Source organism: Mus musculus, chromosome 5 (assembly GCF_000001635.26).
Source record: "Mus musculus strain C57BL/6J chromosome 5, GRCm38.p6 C57BL/6J".
Taxonomy (NCBI): domain Eukaryota; kingdom Metazoa; phylum Chordata; class Mammalia; order Rodentia; family Muridae; genus Mus; species Mus musculus.
Window position 1 is genome coordinate 35785563 of NC_000071.6, and position 22525 is coordinate 35808087.

The 22525-nt window shown below is 52.1% G+C and overlaps 1 protein-coding gene across 28 annotated transcripts in view; it reads left to right on the top strand.

Annotated features, from left to right (window-relative positions):
- The window catches only part of Ablim2 (actin-binding LIM protein 2), a 127125-nt gene that overhangs the window by 27708 nt on the left and 76892 nt on the right, over positions 1-22525 (top strand). For all 28 annotated transcript variants that reach the window (XM_006503906.1, XM_006503911.1, XM_006503912.1 and 25 more), the window contains exons 2-4: positions 12891-13034; positions 16798-16981; positions 21477-21592. In XM_006503906.1, the coding sequence (XP_006503969.1) occupies positions 12891-13034; positions 16798-16981; positions 21477-21592 (444 nt within the window). The remainder of the gene's footprint in view (positions 1-12890; positions 13035-16797; positions 16982-21476; positions 21593-22525) is intronic.

A 22525-nucleotide genomic window follows, 5' to 3' on the forward strand; every position in this document is an offset into this window, starting at 1 on the left:
ATGCTAAGAGGAGATGCAGACAGAGGGTATAAAGCAAACACTAGGTGCAATAATCATCGGTCCTCCCTCTTTCAGTGAGCACTGGGCATGCGCAGAGGATGAGTGGGCTGAGTTTGCCTTGTAGCATCACTGGGATAACCTGCCCACAGGACACTGGCCTCACCATGCCCAAAGTGTTGCTGCATACAGGGCACCAGAGGCCAGTCTCAGCATGCCTTCGGTGTCTATTTTCCCACTTGGCACCTTCTATCTCTCCACACTCTAACAGCTCTGGAAAGCAGGGCTATAACCATCCGTGTATATACCCCTTGATGCTGCTGTTACAGAACACTGGTACAGACTACTACACAGAACCCTGAAGGGTTGTAAGCTCACTGCCTCTGGCACAAACCTAAGGGCTAGCAGCTGCCCCGCCCTGCCAGTGCCTTGTCAGAGTTCCCTTCCGGATGCTGGAAAACAGGTGCATCTCTGGGGCAGCAGTGGCAGGATGCTATTTCAGTGTTCCAGGAAGGGCTCGGCCCTGCCCTGCCTTGGCCTCAGGGGTGGTAGCTGCCACGTGACCCTCTGGCTTGTCCCTGGGAGATGTGTCAGCCACAGAAGCCACGACTCCACTCCCCCAGCTGCCACCTGAAGCCTCCACGGTGCTAGGCCCAGGCTTGGAAGGAGAGCTACTGGCACTTCAGGAGGAGGCCACTCCATGGGGCTGCCTGGAGGAGGGACAGGTAAAGCTCAGAAGAGCTTTGTGTTCACACCAGCCAGCTGGGGAAGAGGACTCAGGTTCTGGCTAGAAGGGAAAATCTTGAGACCCATGGATGAGCATAGAGGGTGGAGCTTGAATGAAGATAGTGTCCAGCTTGGTGTTGTGATTATGGTGAAAGCTAGCATCTATAGGTGCCTATCATATACAGGCTTTGGGGACTAACAGTGGGGTGTGGGGTGAGGTGGGTGACCCCATATTATAGATGAAGAAACTGAGGCTCATAGAAAGGAAGGCCAGCAAGACAGGGTTCTAGTACCTCTCTGTACTATGTTCAGGGTGGAGCTGCTAGACCGTGGGCTCTTTGTGCCTGCTCCCTCCTTCCCCCACTTCTGTCCTCCCTCATTCTTTCATTTCTTTAAAACGATGGTTACCAAAGGGGTCTTGCTGTTCCCCAGGGGACACTGAGCAATGTTTGGAAGCATTTGTGATGGTCACAGCTGGTGAAGGGGTAGCTAGTATATGGGAGGAGGGGTCAGGGCCCCAGGAACCATTCTATATACATGCCCCAACTACATGGACAGTTCTGTCAAGGAAACTATCCATTAAGGAATGCAGTAGGAATGTCCCTTCTTCTGGTATGGACATGGAGAATGGGGCATGGGGCATGGGGCATGGCATGCCTCTGAGATTAAAGCATTATGTCTAAGGGGCCATGTGGTAGGAGGCCCTGCAGGGTAAGCATGGTGAGAAGAGAGAGGTCTGGGGGGTCAGAGAGAGGGATGCTGGGAAACAGCTGGACCAAGAATAGAGGACTAAGGGTGGCCTGGAGTTGTGCAGCCTTCAAGGTGGCCAGCTCTGGCTAGGCTCCTGCCTCCACTCACAGTTATCCCTCTCTCCTATGATAACCAGGTTCAGTGCCTAGTGGGTCTCTGGAGAATAGAATCCAGGCATCCCTCTCTCGCTTCCCTGCCTGACCTGTAGGGTCTTTCCAGCAGCAAGGACCATAGCCTGCATCCTTGCTCCCTGGATGTTGGTACAAACAACATATGCTTGATACTTATCTTGGTTAGGGTTTCTAGAGCAGTGGTGAAGCACCATGTCCAAAAAGCAACTTGGGGAGGAATGGATTTATTTGGCTGGCACTTCCATATCACTGTTCATCATGGAAGAAAGCCAGGACAGGAACTCAAACAGCTCCTGGAGCAGGAGCTATGCAAAGGCCATGGAAAGATGCTGCTTGCTCCTCATGGCTTGCTCAGCCTTCTTTCTTATAGAGCCCAGGACCCCTGCTCAAGGATGGCCCCACCCACGATGGGCTGGACCCTCCCCCATCAATCACTAATTAAGAAGATACCCTATAGCCAGATATTATGGAGGCATTTTCTTAATTGAAGTTCCCTCCTTTTAGATAACTCTAGCTTGTGCCAAAGTTGACAGAAAACCATTCAGTATAATATTGCAAAATATTGCCCCAAAGGAAGGGCAGTGGCTACCACACCACATGGCCCAAGGAAGGAGGGTTCATGGAAGGCCTCAGGGCTGGCTGGAATGGATTGACCGCTAGATCCTTAGCTATCTCTGCTATCATGAAGATGCCGTGGATGCTGGGGCCGGGGGACATGTGGCCATCCGTTTCCTAAATGGCTGTCTCCTGTGTGGGAGCCGATGCATTCAGTTCACCCACGGCACAGAGCAGACAGCAAGAGCAAGAACACCGCACCACCTCCTGCAACTGCAATCCATACCACTGCTCCTCAGAGGAAGAAGCCAGGAGAAGACCGTGGAGAGCTGGCATCTGCTGAGGCAGACAGCGGCAGGGCGGATGCTATTCTATTTATGGGGAGTTATAGAAAGAGCTGAGATGTAAAAGGCCAAGATAAAAAAACTGGATAAATATTCATTATCTCAGATTGGGCAACGGTTTCTTAGAAATGACTCCAAGAACATAAACTACGGAAGGAAAACCGGAGAAATCAGGTTTTTCTCAGAGCCGAAACCATTTGTACTGCGAAGAGCCCTGTGAAGAAGTGACAGTACAGTTCGGAGGGTGACGGGACCTGCCAGTAAGGGTGTGATGTGAAGCTTGGGGCACGGATCTCAAAACTGCCACAGATGACAGCCAGCTTAGTTGGGAGGAGAAACCCGAGTCTCCAAGGAAGACATCTAAATGAGTTTAGCATCGCCAACCAGGGACAGCCAATCTAGATGAGGTAGCACCTCACCTCCATTAGGATGTTCAAGATAAGGGGTTGGAGGTGATAGTGGAGCTCAGGACCCATGGGAAGAGACCATGTCCCGAAGTAGTTAGAGCTGAATAAAGTCCTTTCTCAGAGATCTGCAGGCACGCAGAACATTGGCTGTGAAAGTCAGGGCCTCCCAGGGCAGGTTTGGCCTCTACACTGGGAGAGGACATACTGTGTATGCCATCTCACTGTGACACCTGGAACGAGAATGGTCACCAACAGCACAAGGCACTGGGGACATCATTTCCCCCAGTTCTTGCTACTCTTTGGGTCTCTAACAATAATGAGCTTCTCATGTAATTACAAGGTATTTTTATCGCTGTGTCTCCGGAAACTGGCATGGCATGGCCAGGACCGGTCACAGCAGGCTGGCCAGCCATGATGGGGTGTTGGTGAACCCTATCTGACCTTTATCATCCTTGGGCTCTGTGACTGGATCCTGCTGGCACAAGCAGGTTGCCCGGAAGCCTGCTTCTTGGGCAGAACCTCAGCCCAGGAAGGGGTCAGCTTTCCAGGTTCCCAGCCAGCAGTTCCGATCTTGGCTTTAATTAGTTGATCAGGAAATGCCTTCCCAACTCTAGTCTTCCTTGGACCCGCTGAGGAGGACATGAGAAGAGACAAGAGGTCAAGGGGAGGGAGCCCGAGGGACGGAACTCGCTCCTTCAGGGAGACACCAAGGCCACCCCTGCCCTGCCTGTCTCATGCTGTATATCCTTGCTAGGTTACAGAGCCCTTCTGAGCCTTGTATCCCTTAGATGGCTGACAGTTAACAATGCCTCTTAACACTCGTTGGTGGCAAGGCAAGCGGCGCGCCAATTGTGTGCTCACACCCAGCAGGTGCGTCTGGAACTCTAGTGCCATCCGATGACCCGAAGCAGCCTGCATTGGTGATGGGCCGTTTGCTCAAATCCAGTGTATTTCTTTGTTTATGCATTAGCTCTCATGGAGCTGAGGCTGGCCTTGAACTTGCCAGGTCTTGGGAAATGACCTAGAGCTCCTGATCCATTTCCAATTTATGCAGTGCTGGGGGTCAAACCCAGGGCTTCATGCATACTAGGTAAGCATTCAACCAACTGAGCTTCTTTTCCAGCCCACAGCTGATTATTCTAGTGCTACCGATTTGGGTGTATCTGAGTTGGGCCTCTTGTGACCCTATTGCTTTGTGTTGGCCTCAAAGCCAAGGCTTCCAGGGTTATTTGGACTACATGAAGGCTCACATCCGGTCTAGTGCTCTCTCCAGGCTGGGTGTGTCTCCTAGTCACCCATCTACAGAGGCCCATCTGAGGAGACTGAGAACTGGTTTAATCAGATGTCTGACTGTACCCTCTGCAGCTCGGGGCTAGTTTGTGGTGGAATGAGCCAGTATTGGTCCTGGCTGGCAGGATACGGTTGATTGCCCCACATGGACTTCCTGTTTCCTATTAGATTTGAGGAGCATCTGTGGGCATCTGCTGCTGCTGCTGAAGCACAAGGTGGTGTGACATGGGGACACACACCAGGAAGAAGCCACCATAGGCCTGCATGGCTTGGATATGGATGATCTGGGGGGCTGGGGGGTGTGTGTGTGTGGCAGATGCCCACATAGCCCTGACCTTCTGGATGCTACTGTAAGAGCAGGTGCCCTGGGCCTTAAAAAGCTGAGTCTTCTGGCAATGAAATGCCAGCCTATAGAGATAGGGGTGGCTAACAGTGCTGATCAGCTGCTCGAGGGTTCAGGAGTCATGGGCTTTCAGGCAGCCCCAGCCGGTGTTCACTGGAAGCCACGACCAGAGGAAGCATCTGGGGCTACTTCTCAGCGGTTTTCTTCCCAGATCTTGCCGCTGGAAGAGACCGTCCCCATTGTTTCCTCCTCATCAGCCCCCACTATGGGCCAGCCCCGTGTAGCCACCACTCTCACATGGATATTCCACAATGCGTGACAGTGAGTGGGTCATAAGGGTGCTTTTGGCTCTGCTGCTCCAGGGCTGGGCATCCCACAGGTGGTGTGCGAGATTCCCGTGGCTCTGCCGCAGGTGCTACAGACAGGGTGACTTAGGAAACATTGCTGTGCTGTCCCATAGTCCTGGAGGTTAGAGTCTAAAATCTGGGTGTGCAGGTGGGACATACTGCTGGGGCTGCTGGGTAAGAATGACTGAGTGGGTGGAGTTAGTGAGTAGGGGCTGCCGGGTAAGAATGAGTGGGTGGAGTCAGTGGGTAGGGGCTGCCGGGTAAGAATGAGTGGGTGGAGTCAGTGGGTAGGGGCTGCCGGGTAAGAATGAGTGGGTGGAGTCAGTGGGTAGGGGCTGCCGGGTAAGAATGAGTGGGTGGAGTCAGTGGGTAGCTGGAGTCAGCTTGTGAGTGACCCCATGGTACTCAAAGGTTCTGTGGGAGGACCTGCTGCAGGGGCTGGCCTGGGTGTGGCTGCTGTAGATAGTGGATGCTGCTGCCGTGAATGGGGGACTGTAGGGGTGCCGTGTGGGCTCTGGGCATTGTCATGGAGCTTAGCTCTGCTTGGCTGGCAGACAGTTATTGGAACTCTCCTGATTGCTCTGAATTGGATTTTCTTTGGGGGGGGGGGGGTGGCAAGGAAGCCACAGGGTATAAATTCCAGCAACCCAAACCTTTTTGGGAGTGAAAAGCCCTTTGCAATGAAGCAGCACCTAGGTCTTGTTATGCTCATCCATGTCTTAGGGACACATTCGGCCACAGATGTCCCTGGTGCGGAATCCTTGCACAGTTCCCAGTGACTCGACTCGACTTGACTGGGGACAGCGAAGGAATGAAGAGAAGACACATATATATAATGACAGAAATACTGGGCTTGGGCGGGCTGGGGTTCCTCGTAGAGAACCCTCAGCATCTTAAGAGCTCCTAGTGTTTACTATTTAGAGTTGAAGAGAGAGGTGGAGCTATTCCATACAGATGAACAAGGAGGTAGGGTTATTACATACAGATAAATAAGGAGGCAGGGTTATTATATACAGATAAATGAGCAGGCAGGGTTATTACACAGATGAACAAGGAGGCAGGGTTATTATATGCAGATAAATAAGGAGTCAGGGTTATTATATACAGATAAATAGGGAGGCAGGGTTATTACACAGATGAACAAGGAGACAGGGTTATTACATACAGATAAATAAGGAGGCAGGGTTATTATATATAGATAAATAGGGAGGCAGGGTTACTATACACAGATAAATAGGGAAGCAGGGTTATCACACAGATGAACAAGGAGGCAGGTGTATGGTATACAGCTGAATTAAGGAGATGGGGTTTAGCGAATGTTGATAAGGGCAGTCTCTGTAGGGCAGCAGTCTTCAGGCTGTAAGCACCCAAGGGAGAGACAGCTATGGCGGACATTTTCTGCCTGTCCTATCAATGCTCTCACTTGGAGGAAAGGCTTTTGCCACTTTCCCCTGGGGCTGGGGTTTTGGTACCTGACATGACTATGCCTGTGTTAACAGCAAACACCCATTCATGATTCCACACGCTCAGGGCTTCCTCCACTGCCCACACCCTGGACGATCTGCTCCATCACTGGAGACGCTGCACTCTTCCAACCCTGTGCCCGAGCACCCATACAATGGCAACCTGCTGTCCATGTCCGGCAGCACCAAGTAGGCTGCCTTCTGCCAGGCATCATGGGTTTGGCCATGTCCAGGGCTCTTTCAGAGTCACTAAGACCCTGGGATACTCCCTGGTTGACATCATATGCTCCTGGAAGGGCATGGGTATAATGGCAGGATTGGGACACAGACAGGCCAATGGAGGACAGCTATTCACAGGGCCATGCAGTGACCCAGACCAGCATGGAAAATATGCTCGCTTCTGTCCCAGAAGGAACCACCCAAGTCCCCAGAGTCTCTGTCTCATGTCACTTTCAGTGGCCCTCCTGCCTGCTGCAGGTTCACCATGCTGCTGTGTCTGCCTTCAGCCCAGTGCCTCCCCCAAGCTCATTGTCACTCCAAGGACCAACTGAAAGGGAGAGGCAGACTTAGACATCACCATACTCTCTGTGGGTGAACCAGAGCCACAGGATGCTCACGGAAACTTATGTCATATCTTTAGCACATAGAAGATTCAGGAATCCCAAGCCAGCTGTTCGTGCAACATATGAGCTGGAAGGGTTTTCAACGCTGCCTTGGCTGGTAGACTGTGATGGCCAGTAAGAACACTAGCCTGGGCTAACTCCACCCTAGCCTGGGCTAGCCCCACCTCCCCTTCCCGCTCCCCTTTTTTTTTTACTCTGGAAAATAGTAAATGTAACCAACATGGGCTTCTAGCCACTTGCTGAGCCACAGTCCCCATTCAAGAGTCCAGGGACTACTGGTGCTTAGACAAAGATGGAACTGGCCCTTTCTCTACCTCAATGGGCCCCTTCAGAACTCACCAGACTAGCCCCAGCTTGCAGGTGTACAAACAGTATCATGCCACACCAGCAGGAGGCCAGTCGAAGGGACAAGAGGTGTGGATTGCAGTGGGTTCCTGTGGGTGTTGTCCCCACAGAGGGAGTTAAAGGCCCCACAGCCTGTTTTCTTTACTCTGCCAATGCTCCCTGGTGCTGGGATTTTATTGTCCCAGGGCTTAAGTGTAAGTAGTCACAGCCCGGTGTGACTGATCCCTACCACTTGAGTTGGCGCTTTCTGTTATTATCTCAGTGAGAGGTTGATAACCACCCATTAGAGCCCATCTAGAAATTATAGAGCAACAATCCTGCACACTTGTGTTTAGGTCTTGGGTGGAGCAATGCCTTTTGATTGACAGAAAGGGCAGAGTTCCCAGCATGGCTTTCCACTCTTGTCACACTCTGCAATGCTGTAATAAGTGCACTAGGACTGCTGGGACAGCATTGATATCTGTCATTAACAAGTCTCTACCCTGACCATAGCTCTATTGGGGTCCGCACTAGTGTCATGGGCTCTGTGGGTTTGGACAGATAGGATGACATGCCTTCATCATCCGGGTGCCATCAGAGTGCTGTTAGGGCTTCCCAGTTCATTCCCCTCTCCCAACCCTAAACTGACTCTCTAGACCTGGCTGGCCTTGAACTCACAGAGACCTGTCTGCCTGTGCCTCACTGCCGGCAGCCGCTCACCAACGGTCACTGGGTTTGCCTTTTCCAGAAAGCCGTAGTGGAAAGCATGGGTTGTCACATTTCCACATTGGCAGCTTTCCCTTGGGGACATGTGTTTAAGGTCCCTCTGTAGCTCTTCAGGAACTGGCATCCAGTTCTTAATGCTAAGTCACCGTCCATGCCTGGGAACTTCTCCCTGTTCCTGCTGGAGGCCCGCAGGAGGCTTCTTCTGCCTCATCTCAATCCCTCAAGTCCATCATGGCAGGCTTTGAGTCAGGGCCTCAGAGACTGTGATGCATCACACTTGATTCCTTCCAAGGCTTTCCCTGTCCGGGACAATCGACAGACGGACAGACGGCAGAGACTCTCCGGCATGCACAGCTCATGCGCAGGTGCCTCCCTCGTGCAGCCAGGTGTGAAGGCCTGCCAGCCTGGAGGAAATCCCAGAGGACTCCCCAGAGGCAGAGGCACAGGGACGTGGAGGTGGAGGAGACAGAGGGGCCTTCAGCTCAGGCTCCAAGGAGCCTGTGTCCAGGGATGACAAGACAGCTCAGAAGTCACCACCAGCTGTGACCCTGTGAATCAGAGCTGGGGATGCCAGGGGCCACTGGAGATGGACAGGCATTGAGAAGTCAGCATAGATGCCCAGAAATGAAGCTGGCACCGGATGACTCTGGGAGGGCTGATGCCTGGTCAGCTGCCCTTCTGGAAGACACGGTGGATGCCCCACTTTGGACCAAGCAGCCCGAGGGTCCTATTCCATGGTCCTGCTGACCACAGGCTCTAGAACAGCCTCCTGGGAGCAGCCTTCAGTCCTGTGAAGCCCCTTCCTCCCGAATCAGACCCCAGTGGAGCAGGATGTAGGCTTCTAGGTCTTGTGTGATGTCTTTTTTTCCCACAGCAAGTGGCCCTCTGATAGGACAGCCATAGCTGGGTCCCTGGCATGTACCTAGCCAGAGTCACTGGGATAAGCAGCTATGGGATTGATTCTGAATTGCCAGAGACATTTAAAAAAATAAATAAGTAATCCTGGGTCCTTTGAATCCTAGGCCCTGGCATAGGCCTTAGGGTTGCACCATGCAGGCCCCCCAGAACCCTCTCCTGACTCTCCTGATGGTGCTTCCAAGCCTTGGCATGGCTGGCCTGGGCCCATTCAGCTGCTCTTGGCCTCAGGTTACTCTCTTGTGAGGTAGGCACCATGCTGGCTTCAGGGGAGTGTCAGGAGGGCTGGATACACTTTTTTGTACCCAGTGGGTCTGGAGCTAAGCAGGATGTTAAGAAGGCGGTGGGTTACACTTTTGTGCTCCCTGGTGACTGACTTCACAGAGTCCAAGCTGGAGCCAGGGAGGGGGAATCTGTGTCCAGCTCAGCCCAAGCCAAGCAAGGAGGACAGGAGACGCCTGCCTCAGAGGCGCCTGGGCCTTTGTTGGCTTTGTTTGGGTACTTTATTAGTTGGAAAGATTGCTTTTTTTCTTAACAGTTGTGTGCCCCTGGCTGCCAGACTGTCTTTGACCTTCAAGGACAGCTTGTTCAGCTTGCTCTGGGCACTTCTATATTTGGAGTGGTTTTAGAGAGGCAGGGTCACTGGATGAGACTCACCACACCCCTGCATCCTGAGTCCTCCTCTCTCTGCCTCTGTTCAGCTCCCCGTGGCCCCATGGATGCCTCATACAGCATAGGACAGTTGGGGACTGTTCTCTCGGTGCCCTCCTGCCTGTCTGACTGTCCTGTTTCAGAGCCTCAAGTCATCTACAAGTAGCCAGAGATGGCAGCATTCTGCCTCTGCTGTGAGAAACATGGCCCCCTCTAAGCACTGGCAGGGATGAGGCGAGAAGGGAACAAGTAGGCTGAGCAGGTTTGCGGTTGCTTCTTCATGGGTATATGTGACCTTGCTAATCAGCAACTGCCCCACATTCTAGGAATGAATCCCACGGGGGCAACAGGCCCACATGTCCAATCTGCAGCCAGTTGAAGGGACACTAGTAGAGCTTACTGGTGTGGAGGGCCATTCGTGGTGCAGATCTTCCTCTGACCACCAGAGGGCAGCAGCACTACCATGCCCATAGCTCCAGGCTGTTTAGTGGCCAGGGTGGGGTCTGGCCAGCACACTCTTAATATAGCTCTTCCCTCAAACCAAATGCATATCCAGTAACTTGGGAACTGGTGCTAGGGATGAAATCCAGGCCTTTGCATGCTAGGCAAGCATCCTGCTACTGAGCTATACCCAGCCCCCACGTATTCCTGAAAAAAAAAAAGGGTTGATCAGTGTTATGGAAAACTTCAGTGTTTGCTGGGCTGGTTGCTAAGCGAATCGCTTTGCCCTTGATCCAGCATTTCCCCAGGACCAGGGGATGTGAGCAAAGGGTGGGTGGATGGAAAGGACAGATGGAAGGACAGATCGAAGGCAGAGGGTGGGTGGATACCCAAGGACAGATGGGAAGGCAGCTAGAAGGCGGGCTGGTGGGATGGTGGAGTGGTGTGGACAGGAACTCTCTCAAGGTCGAAATCCCACAAGAGGAAGAGCTGAGACTACATTCCAGGCTCGCGTAACCCCACAGCCTATGGGAGCCCCAAATCTGAAAATGACTTCTCACTCCACCTGGCCTTGAGCCAGATTCCCATCATATAATCCCTGTCTTGTCTGATCATGAAAAGATGCTGCCCATTGTCCTTTGTGCCCCAAACTGGATGGACATAAAAGTTCTGGAGAGCCACCCCACGCTGCATCACAAGAGCCCCCCTGGTGACCCCGCTATGCACAGCTGTGAGTGACTCCAGCTGTGCTTCCTATACATAGCTGAAGGGCCTGGCCACACTGAGCCTCTCGAAATCCAGCTGAGCCAGAGGGCCTGGCTCTCTGGTCTCCCACCAGCTTTCTCTACTATGAATTGGTGTTTCTGATCCGATTCAATAGGGAAGGGGTTACAGGGCTGGTGTGGCCATCATGGCCCATCATGGCCGAGGTGCTGAGAGGGTGTGGGGATGAAGGGGAAATGGCTGCACCTGACAGCAAGGGATGTGGGCTGTATCGTGTCGCTGCTGCGGGGGACACCACTGTCACTGTGGTCATCAGAACGACATAGGTCACAGAGGGTGGAAAAAGCCCTGTGGCAGAGGGAGGATGAAGTGAGGCCCCTGGTGGACAGCAGCCTGGGTAAGCTGAAACACCAACTGAAGGTGGATATCTGAGGGGCAGGTTAGGGGTAGTTTGGCTTCTATGGCTGATCCTAGGTAGGAGGCAGAGGCAAAGGCCAGGCAGCAGCTATAGGTGAGCAGTCACATCCTGGCCTTGTTGGATCATGCTGCAGAGCTATGGATTAGCCCCTGGGCTATTACTAGCAACTGCCTTCTGTTTGACTGGCTGTGACACGTGGACCCTGGTTATGTGGTGGATGGAGTTGGGTCCCTGGCACGTGGCTGTGAGTCATGGATCCCCACCCTGTATCTATGGTCCCTGGACATGGCTGCATTTTTGTTCTCAGTGTGATGCTTCAGACAGTGGTTGACTAAGATTACCCTGATGGGCTGCTGTGGCTAGTGGTGGGTCCTGCCTATTACAAGGGAGAGGGGCAGATGGCCAGAGTGCGCCATCTTGTCCCCACCATCACTTGCCTGTGTCCCATGGCTGCAGTAATGAAGGTGAGCAGCGCTGGATGGCTGGGCAGGTTTGAGCTGAGGCTGTGCCTATATTTTTCTGTAGTTGATGATGGAAACTTCACCTCATCTTTGCTGGCTTCTGGAGATGCCAGCTCTCATGGCTCATGGTGCTTCCTTGTCAAGACTAGCTATCCTGTACCTCTCCGACCAAGTCCTTAATCACATCTCTAAGAAATGTCCTTTGATGTCATCAAGCCATACTGAACTGCCAATGACCTCTCCTTTGTCTCCTTAGCTCATATCTAAGCTCCAGAGACCCCAAGTCCCATACATAGTTATAATGTTCCAACATACATCTAGGTACATTGCTGGGATAGCAAGGTCTGTGCATTGCCAATTGTGCGGTCTATCTAGTCAATCCCTCCCCTCTGGCTGAAGACCCACATGGTCCCTGTGTGGCAACCTGGGGCTTGTGGCTCTTTAGTTCCTCCAGTCAACTGGTTTTTCCTTCAAGCTAAAACTTGAGAACCTTTGGACACTTCCCAGGTACAGGGCAATTGAGGGGTAGACCTAAGGCTTCCACATCATGACGCAGCATCCTGTGAACTGACATCTGCAGATGCTTTAGCAGGCAGTAGGGGAGAGGTGGATAGTCATGCCTGGTCCTGGGACCATAGCATAACCCTGGCTCTTGAACCATAGCCCTGGTTTTTAATGCTTCCTTCAGCAACCTACCTGGCTGTGGCTGACTCTCAGGAGACACTAACAATGTTTACTCCCATGTTGTGGAACCCAAAGGAAGAGTGAAACCAGCTCTCAGAATGTTGCAGCTGATTTTGAAGAAGAGGCTAAGGGTCCCAAGGCTGAGAGGCTGCTAGGTTCTCTGGAAGTGATGCTGCTCTTAGACTCTGAGTGTCAAAGTTGTGCCAGGTGGATGCAACAAGGGTTAGCTGCTCTTCAGGAGGGGACGGAAGTTGCCTTGCAACTCTAGAGGTACACAGGGACATGTTGGGACGTCATAGATAAGTATGCAGAGAGAGGGATAAAATAGCTCACTGGGCAGAATAACCACAAACAGAGCCCACAGTGGGTTTACCAGATGGTTTTGGCTCTCAGAACTGTCACCTGTCATACAACCTGAGTGTCACTTGATCCCAGATGGAAGGAGGAGATGGACCACCACCTTACGCCCTATGGGACCAGCCCTGTGGGTGGAGACATGCTGAAAGGCCTTCTGTTTGCTCTCCCTGTGCTGAGTGCCCCTCACTTTAACCTGACTCCTTTCTCCCCACAGTGTCGCAGCCCCAGGCTGCTCATGCCCCACTGGAGAAGCCGGCCAGCACTGCGATCCTGTGTAATACCTGTGGGAATGTGTGCAAGGGAGAGGTGCTGCGTGTGCAGAACAAGTACTTCCACATCAGGTGCTTTGTGTGCAAAGGTGAGTGCAACCTAAAGATACAATGGTTTTAAATCAAGGTGAGGACAAGAGGGGTTAAAGTTGCGAGCTGAGCTTCTCTGTGGCCCATGCTTAGCCACGGAGTGCCCTGAGCCAGGCTTCTCAGCCAGAGTGCCCCAAACCAGGCTTCCCAGACACCCTTTTCACTTTTTCTCCGTCCAGAAAGCTCTCTGGAGACACGGAGCTTCTGCAGAGTTTTGAGCCATCTGGTGTGGCAAAGGAATCCTCAGGGGGTGGGAGTGGGGGTCGGGAGACTCCGGGTCTGCAGATCATGAGGCTGGCCCAGGATCAGGGAAGCCATCCTTGAGTCACTGGGGCACTAACCAGAATATCAGTAACCTTTGCTTGCTGTGCAAAATCAGTAGTTGGGGTTCAGGGGAGCTCGCTACACCAGATCCCGCTGCATCTCTCATGTAGTAGCACTGGAAATGTTCTAAATGAAAGCCATTGGTTTTTCCTTGCTTATAAAAAGTAGCCTAAAAATACAATGGTTTTAAATCAAGAAGGTGAGGACAAGGGGGCTAAAGCCGTGAGCCATGGCTCTGCAGGGAATGTGACCTGCTTTGGAGCCTTCTCCTCTGCCCTGCATTTCGTGTGCGTGCTGGGGACCAAGCATGGCTCCACCCAACACCCTGGAAATGTGAGAAAACCACCCACAGGGTACAGTGAGTAGGACCCACCCACTGGGCATGGCATCCAGACTCACAGAGCCGGCAGTGTTAAAGGAATGCTGGTTTGCAGCCCTATGTGCCTGGCCCCGGCCATGGCAGTGGTGATCACCTGGGCTGTATGGGGACTGGTACTGCCTTGGCTGCAGGGACCCTCAGTGAATTGAGAGGATGTTAACTTGACTGTTTGGATAGAAAGAATAGGAGGCAAATCCTTGGAATATGAAGGCTCAGAGGAGAGTCCAGAGGCTTCCAGAAAAGGGTCCACAGAGGAGATATATTTGACTCTGACTTGAAGATAGAAATGTGCCAGGCAAGAACAAGGCTGCCCTAGGCAGGAGGCGACACTACCAGGTCAGCTGTGGGGAGGGGCTGGTGACTGACCCCAGAGAGGGGAGATGGAGCTCGGAGCTTCTTGGGTTTTGATTCCAGCCCACCACCACCCCCCATGGCCCCTGAACCCATAGAAGTGCCTGGGCATTTGTTTGTGGGGCTCCACACTGGCTGAGCCTTCCTGGTGTTTGAAAAGAGAATTTTCTGTTTTGGCCACCCCAAAACACTCTTGGTATTGTCAGCTCTGTACCATCAGTCTCCACAGGAGAAACATGGTCTGTGGGGGTAGTGACAGGGATAGCCTGAGGGGTAGTGACAGGGATAGCCTGAGCTAGCTCTTACTTTATGCTTGGATCCTGAGGGATCTGCCTTCAGGTGAAGCAGACACTACTAGCCTTCAGAGTCCTTGTCCTAGGGCATGCGCAGTTGGCTTTCATTGTTGTCTCAAGAGCCACCCAGATTGAGGGGGTTCTCGGCATCTCAGACGTCTGGGCCCTGATGCATTCTTACAATGATACCCCATCTTTCTAGTCCTTCCTCTACTACTACACATGACAAAAAGCCAGAACTCTGTGTGGTAGCGACCCCACAATGATGACTACAGCTGTTTGAAGAAAGAAATGAGGATGTAATACTTTATTCCCAGCATTGCTAGGAAAACATGCCTCAGGCTCCACAGAGTGGGCGTGAGTTGGGTTAGAGAGCCACCACACAGAGAGCCTGCCATTGCACACAGCTCCAAACTGTCCCTCCCCAGAGGAAAGGACACATTGGCTCTGGGGAAGCTTTACTCCAGGAAACAGCAGCCTCTCTCTGCAGCCTGACTGCAGAGCCCCAACACCTACAGAAAAGGCTAGATGTGGGTGTGCATCTGCTTAACCCAGTCTTGTGGGTAGGCAGAGGCAGGAGGATGCCTGGAGCTCACTGGGAAGCCAGCGCAGCTGAATCCGAGAGACACTGTCTCAAAAACAAATATGGAGGACAACTTGAGGAAGACACCTGGCATTGATCTCTGGTCACCATGCACATATGAACACGTACAAATTAAAAAAGAAAGGGAGAAAGAAAGAAAAGGAAACAAACAAACAAATAAACAAGGAAAGAAAAAAGGAAGAAAGAAAGGAAGGAAGAATTAATTCCAGGAAGTGACCCTGAGCCTGCCTTCTTACCCACTGCTGCCAACCCCTGTGTTCCCCAAGCCCTCCAGGCCTCTGAACTTGATCCTTTTCACACTGTAACATGATAGAGCGCATTGTCTCCATGAGGGACTTGAGTTACTGGTGAACTTGGACTTTTTATTTTTAGGAGCAGAGGTCTGAGATGTCACTGTCTTAGGGTGACCTTGGGATCCTTAAGGCAGCCAGGAGCTAGCAGACGCCTGAGGCAGCAGGGCCAGGAGTCGGTGGAGTCTCTCAGCTATCTGTGTTCCTCTCCCTGTGCTGCAGTGGGGCTCACTCGAGCCTACGTCTCTGCCCCTGCACACATTTCTCCTCTAAGGACTGAGCAGTGTTGTCACAGCTGACAGGCAGACACAGCCCAGAGTCAGCACCTTGAGTATTTGTGACACTGTCTTGTCCCCAAGGCACCGCAGTATAATCCTGTGCAGCTCTGTCAGCCCCATGGCCTGTTCTTGCGGAAGGGATATTTGTTTGATCTTTGGTGGGACAAGATTAGACCTTGGGTTTCATTCCCAGACTGGGTGTGGAGAAGGAATCCAGCAAGGCCCCAGGCTGGCATCTAGCCTTTGGTAGAAGCGGTGGCAGTGGCAGCCATAGGCTGGGATAGTGAGCTATTAGGATGTAGAAGTCTAGGTTTCACGTTGGCATTCCTCTGTGCATGTACATGACATGGCGGGGTGGGGCGGGGGGCTCTTACACCAGCAGCCACAGCTCTGAAAATGGCATTGACCATTTTCCATCTGAGACATTGAATGGCTTGCTCACACGTGCTTCTGGGGCTAGAGGGTATGAGGAAGGAACATACTATGTCCTCAGAAGTTGACTGGGGCCCACCAGCTGTTGGTGACCAGTAGTCCCAGGGTAGATACTTCAGTCTACAGTCTACAGGTCCTCTCTGCAAGTCCTCTACTAGGCACAGCAATCTGGAGCTGTGTGTTCGGAGAAGGGACTAGTGACTTGCAGTGAGCCTGTAGGTTCTCCTGCTCTGGATCTGGCCTTGCCATATTATAGGAGTCAGGGGTTCAGGACTGTGGGAGCCCAGAAGAAAGGGAGAGGCAGTGGGAAGTTTCCCTGTGGACTTGGGGACCATGTAATGGCTCACTTGTCCTTCACTAGGACCTTCAGCCCAGAGCAGAGCATAGAGTGGAAAGCTATACACTGTCTGTCTGTCTATCTGTCTGTCTGTCTTTGTGTATCTACTTGTCTCTCTATCTCTGTCTCTTTCTCTCATGTACATATGCACCCTGCTTAACCTCTTCTTCCACCACTGGAACAGCTTGGAGGGGCTCACAGGATCTCAGAGGTGGAATAGCCTCATCATATCCCAGCAAGGTTGGGAAGCTGGTCCTGTCCTCTGTTTCTCAGTGCTTCTTTCTGGAAGCTTCTGTATGGGAAATACACTTGACTCTATGCAAGCAGGGGAGCCTGTGTCTGTCCCTGGAGCCCCATTCCAGGTCTACTTAGCCATTTGGATTTGTAGAAGCTTGTATCAAGTGAGCTGGACTCAGATCTCCACGAGGCATGAGTTGGTCACTCCACTGACCCAGCCTTTGATCTTCTCCACAGCGTGTGGCTGTGACCTGGCTGAGGGTGGCTTCTTCGTGAGGCAGGGTGAGCACATTTGCACACGTGACTACCAGCGGCTCTATGGCACTCGCTGCTTCAGCTGTGACCGCTTCATTGAAGGCGAAGTGGTGTCGGCGCTTGGGAAGACCTACCACCCTGACTGCTTCGTGTGTGCTGTCTGCAGGTAAGTGGTCTAGCCTCTGCTCTGCCAGCCTCTACCCCTCCTCCTTGCACATCTATCCCCAGCCCTGGCTCCACTCCATCTTCATGCATCCTCCTCCAAGCCTTCTAGCCTCCCTAGCTCAGCCCCATCACACCCCCTAACCCCTTACCTGGGCCCTTCCTCCTACCCTTGGCTATCTTTTGGCTCCTAGCAGGACCCGGCTGCCCCTGCCCAAGTCCGCAGCACACCCTGGCTACCTCTGGTCTCCAAGGCGGCCATCCCTAGCCTGTCCTTGTCCTTGTTTTCAGCTCTATCTTTTCAACATTGCTTCCTGCCATGGCTGCCCAGGTGTTAGCCTGCCCTGCCCTCCCACTCTCACAGGCCCAGGCTCTACTCCCTGTGTCCCAAACTGCAGGTGCCACACCCTATCTACAGATGCCTCACGTATTACTGTCCTCAAATCTACCTAGCCAGTGTCCTGGCTCAGGACTCCACATGTGACACTGCCTTCTCCTCACCCTCGTCCACCTCTGTCTCCCCAGCACCCCTGGAGCCTTCTCCAAGCTCCTGATCCTTCCTAGAGGTGTCTTAGTCTCAGCCTCTTATATCCATGTATTCCTTCTTCCCTTCCTTCACTCAATCCATGGGTGCTGCTGGCCTAGGGCTCCACCAGCATTGGCTCTGGACCTGTTATCTCAGCTTCTTAGATTCCTCCAGAAGGGGAAGGCAGGTCCTGTGGAGCACTCATTGAGTCGCCCTTCCTCTTCCCCTTCTCTTCTCCTTCCTGCCCACCCAGTTCTCCCTCCTTCTCTCCCTGTGTCCTGGCCTTCTGCAACCTGACCCATCCTGGCCCAGGGCTGTGTCCTGCCCAACACTGTGGTATGATCTCATAGAGGTGGCTGGGAGAGGGCTGGGACTGGGAGGCCTAATTCTGGTCCCTGGTACCTGGCATAGAGCAACCTGAGCTCCCCGTGAAGAGTCTGGATGCCACCCTGCAAGGCCTATGGTCACCTGTGCCTTCTGACCAGTGCCAGCCTCCCTGAGGCCTCTGGCCAGCAAACACAGGCGAGAGTAAAGAGTAGAGTGAGCATCGGTGTTTTCCAGCATCAGTATCCGGCTTGTGATGTTTTCCAGCATCCTTTCCAAGTAGTCATCTGTTGTCACAGCATGTACCCAAGGCCGGAGTTGAGCCTTTGACCAGAAGACATCAAGAGGAGGAAGCTCTACAGGGGACATTTTCCATGGAAGAGTTGCTGTGTGCTCTCTAGTGTGGATGGATCAGTGGTCCCCATAAATACCTTAGCAATTTCCATGTGGCATCAGTCCCAGTTGGCCTGAGAGCCTGCCTTGGGAAACCCACTGTATTACAAGTGACAACAGACAGCGCTGTTCAAGTTGTAGGTCAGGGCAGGGCTCTGCCACTGCATACACAGCCAGGCTAGACACCACACAGAGTTGGCTGGAGCTGGGGCCCAAGTTCAGGGGCAGCAAAGCACAGGTCAGATTCCTGCTTCCTGATGGAGGTTGAATCTGGAGTGGAGAATAGAGTGATGTGTTTCCTGGCCAGGGTGAGACAGTGAGTGGAAGGGTGGTATGTCAGGACGTGTGAGACAAGGGGAGAGAGTGGGCCCTGCCAAATCTCAGGCCAAATGCCTACCTGTCTCCATCAAGAGGACTCCACTCTGTGATGACAGTTGCCCAAGTGAAATGCTTTAGAAGGAAGAACCCCCACCCGCCAGCCCCCCCTCCCCCCCGGGCTTCAGAAGACTCTGCCCACAATGACACAATGAATGGATGCACAATGCTGCAGCTGCCCACATTCAAGATGAACTTCCCTTCTGGAAACACTCAGATACAGTACATACCCAGAGGTGTACTGTAAAGGTTGCCAGATGTTTCTCAATCCAGTCAAGCTGACAGTGAACACGAGCTATCAGTGGGTGAGGGCCAACAAGGTTGCCGTGAGTGTACAGTCTCCAGGGGATACTGCTTTCTGAGCCCTGAGGACCTTGCTGGTCACTGTAGGGGTGGGCCATATTGCTAGGGTTTAGACAGCCTCAGAGCAGGGGCTGCTGTGTACCCACTCTGCAGGTGAAAGGCGAGCCTCCTCAGGATGTCCCTAGAAGCTGGCAACCTCCTGAGCCCAACCTCCTTACAGGAAGGTGTGAGAGCCCCACACCCAACTGCAGAGTCTGTGGCATCCAGGATTTACTCGGAAGTGTGGACCTCCAGATGAGCCACCAACCAAAACCTGGAAGAAGTTAGCGGAGACCACCAGAGTGACATCGGCAGGTCTGAACATGGGAGCAGCCATGTCCACTCTGTCACTGTTTCAAGGACAGCGTGTCCAGATGGCCACCCAGAAGTCAAACATGTGACTCCTGAAGTGATCAGGCACATGTGACAAGTGACTGGAAATCCAAGTATAGCAGTAGACACTTCCACACTGGTACACAGGGGAGTGGATGTAGAGCCACTGTCTGCCTGTCCATTGGTCTGTAAGTCTGTCTGCCTGCTTGTGTAGGCAGGGGAGACCAAAAAACAAAAAATCCTTTTAAAATAATGGATGAAGATTGTCTAGATTTGCTGAAAGCTAGAAACCTACAACCCCCCCAAATCTCAGTGACCCTAAAAAGTGATATTCACAGGCAAGAGAGTATACCCAGATATCCACAGTCAACCCTACGTACAACATCTCAGTGAGAACTTCCCAGCTGTGCACAGCCACACTACAAAAGATTTGCAAGAAAAAGAGAAAAGAAAGGAATCTAAAAATAGCAGGAAAAACACTACTACCATAACAGAAATCACCAAAGAACCACTGTGTCTGCAGAGGCGCTCAGACCTCCCCCAGGAACTATGCATGCTGGGAAACAGGAAGAAGATGTCTGTAAGTGCCCAAAGGAACCCACCAAACAGTGCTGTAGTTAGCCAAAACCCTTCTGAAAAAGAAGGCCAGACTCACAACCCAAGGCCAATCTGAGGGATGGGTAAACTGATGCAGAGTTGAGCTTGCTGATTAAGATGCCATTATAAACGGCAATCAAAATGTTCCAAAATTGATCATGGTGATGGTGTCACGGCTCTGGGTACAGCAACCTCGTTGGATTATACAATGGGGCACGAGAATAGTGAGCACCATTAAAAAAAAAAGATTAAGGCAAATCGTTAGTGGACACACAAGAGCTGAGTGAGTTTGGCCCCTGCAGGCCTGGGCTGCCCTGCAACCGAGTGATGGTTTTGCAGGCTGGAGGGAAATCATGTGAAAAGATATCAACAGAATCTCGAGGCAGCCAGGCAGATCAGCGCACAACTTGCAATCCCAGCCCTGAGAGGTTTAAGACAGGAGGATCCCAAGTTTAAGACTAGCCTTGGCTCTAGACTCAAGTTCTGCATCAGAACAGATGAACATAAAATCTATTACAGGTAGAGAGCCAGGGCTCTGAGGATAGACCCTGCTGGCCTGGGTAAAAAGGTCCCCCCCAGAGGCTCATGTGTTTGGACATTTGGTCTCCAGCTGGTGGTGCTGTTTGGGAAGGTTTCGGAACCTTTAGGAGGTAGAGCCTTGCTGGAGGAAGTGGCTCACAGGGGTATGTGCTTAAGCGCTATAGGCTGGCCCCATTTTCCAGTCACTCCTCCCTCCTGGCGCAGAACAGTGTGGATGGCACTGTCCACTCTTATCTCCATGCTTTCCTCAACATGACAGGCTTCTCCTCTTGAACTGTGAGCCAAGATAAGTTGCTTCTTGTTGGACATTTTGTCATAGCAACAAGAAAAAAATTGGAACAGCCCAAGTTCCCTTCAACATATGCAATGGAGTAGTGCTCAGCCCTGAAAAAGAACAGACCGGTGACATATGGAACAGCCACCTGGCAGATCTTGGCAGTGTGTTGCCAAACAAAACACTCACAATATGGCCCTGTTGTCTGGGATGTAGGGAGTAAGGTCGGGGGAGAGAGCCACGAACCTTTAGCTCTGGCCAGGTGTTTAGAGTGCATCTCCACTTAAGCTTGTAGATTGGATGGCTGCTGGGCACTCACAGCCCTGCAATCTAAGCTAGCACACTCCATAAGGGATGTCGGAATAGAGAGCAAGCCTGTGATGCATACAGTAGTCTTTCCTTGCATATGAGATACAGGAACAGAGAGACTGAGAAACGTACTCTAGGTTGCACAGCTAGAATATGACCGAGCACACTTTAGAGATTGTCAAGGACTCTCTCTCAATCCTAAAGTCTCCTTACCTGGGGAGGTTTATCATGTTAGGACATGGTATCTTTCAGACCACACCACTAGCAGGTGACAGGTGCAGGCATCTATGAGCTGCAGGGCACACGGGGCAGCTAAGAAGGTTGCAGGACCAGCCAGCAAGGCAGGGACCTGGGCCCAGCCTAGTCTGCCTAGGTTCTCTGTCCCCCAGAAAGAGTATTGTCTGCTGAGTCGGGAAACCATGCCTTGAAGTGACAGCAGGAGAGAAGGACTGGAGGTGGTTGACAGGATGTCCACTCTCATTTCAGGCTGCCCTTTCCTCCTGGGGACCGTGTGACCTTCAACGGGAAGGAGTGTATGTGCCAGAAGTGTTCCCCACCCACATTGCTGGGCAACAGTGCTCACGTGGCCCAGGGCCTCCGGAGTAAGTGTGACCGGCATCTTCTTTGAGCACGACTACTAACAAACTGGAACCACCCTCCCTGAACAACCAACAACCACCCACTCCACCTATCTGTGTCCTAGCATTTATATAGCCTCTGAAAATTTCTCATAATTCCAAATGTCTCACAATTGCAGAAACTATCAGCAGCTGGCAAAACCACGCCTCTGCCAGAGCAGGAGGCAAATCACAGTCAGCTGATGCGGAGCAGCCCCACATCCCCACACCTGAAACTAAATAAAAAACATAGTCTTATAATATTTCTGCACTTTTTAAGGAAACCAAAACTCCTAATTCTCACTACAGTAAGGGGCTAAGCAAGAGGCCCAGCGTCTCCCCCATGTCCTGCTTGCATACACAGAGGCCTGCCCCCATTTGGAGGGATCATAAAGGTCTCCAGATCTTGTTAAAATCCGTCTGGGAAGAAAATCATCCCTCACAGAATGTGGCTCAGCACCACATAAAACCCTGCATGGTTCAGTGTCCCTGAAATCCTAGCACTTACAGGGTAGAGGCAGGAAGATCACAAGTTCAAAGCCATCCTCAGTTGTAGTGAGTTGGAACCCAACATGTGCTACCCACATGTTGTGTCAACAAACAAAACCCAAAACTGTCTATACTGAGCACGTGCAAACATCTTCCTTGTCCTGATTCCCAGGGAGTGCAGTGTGGTGACTGCTCACTTTGTATCTGTGTACTCCAGATAGCACTGGTCAAAGACGCTTTAAGCATGTGGGAGGTGTGTACTGATGTGCAAAGGCAATGCCTCCCACTAGACAGGATTTCAGTGTTCAGGGGGTCCTGGAACCTAGGCCTGGATACTAAGAGGCAGTATACCCACACTGGCTGTATATACACAGCATGTAATATACGTATACACCCTGGAACAGATACATGCATATGGGATACACGTCC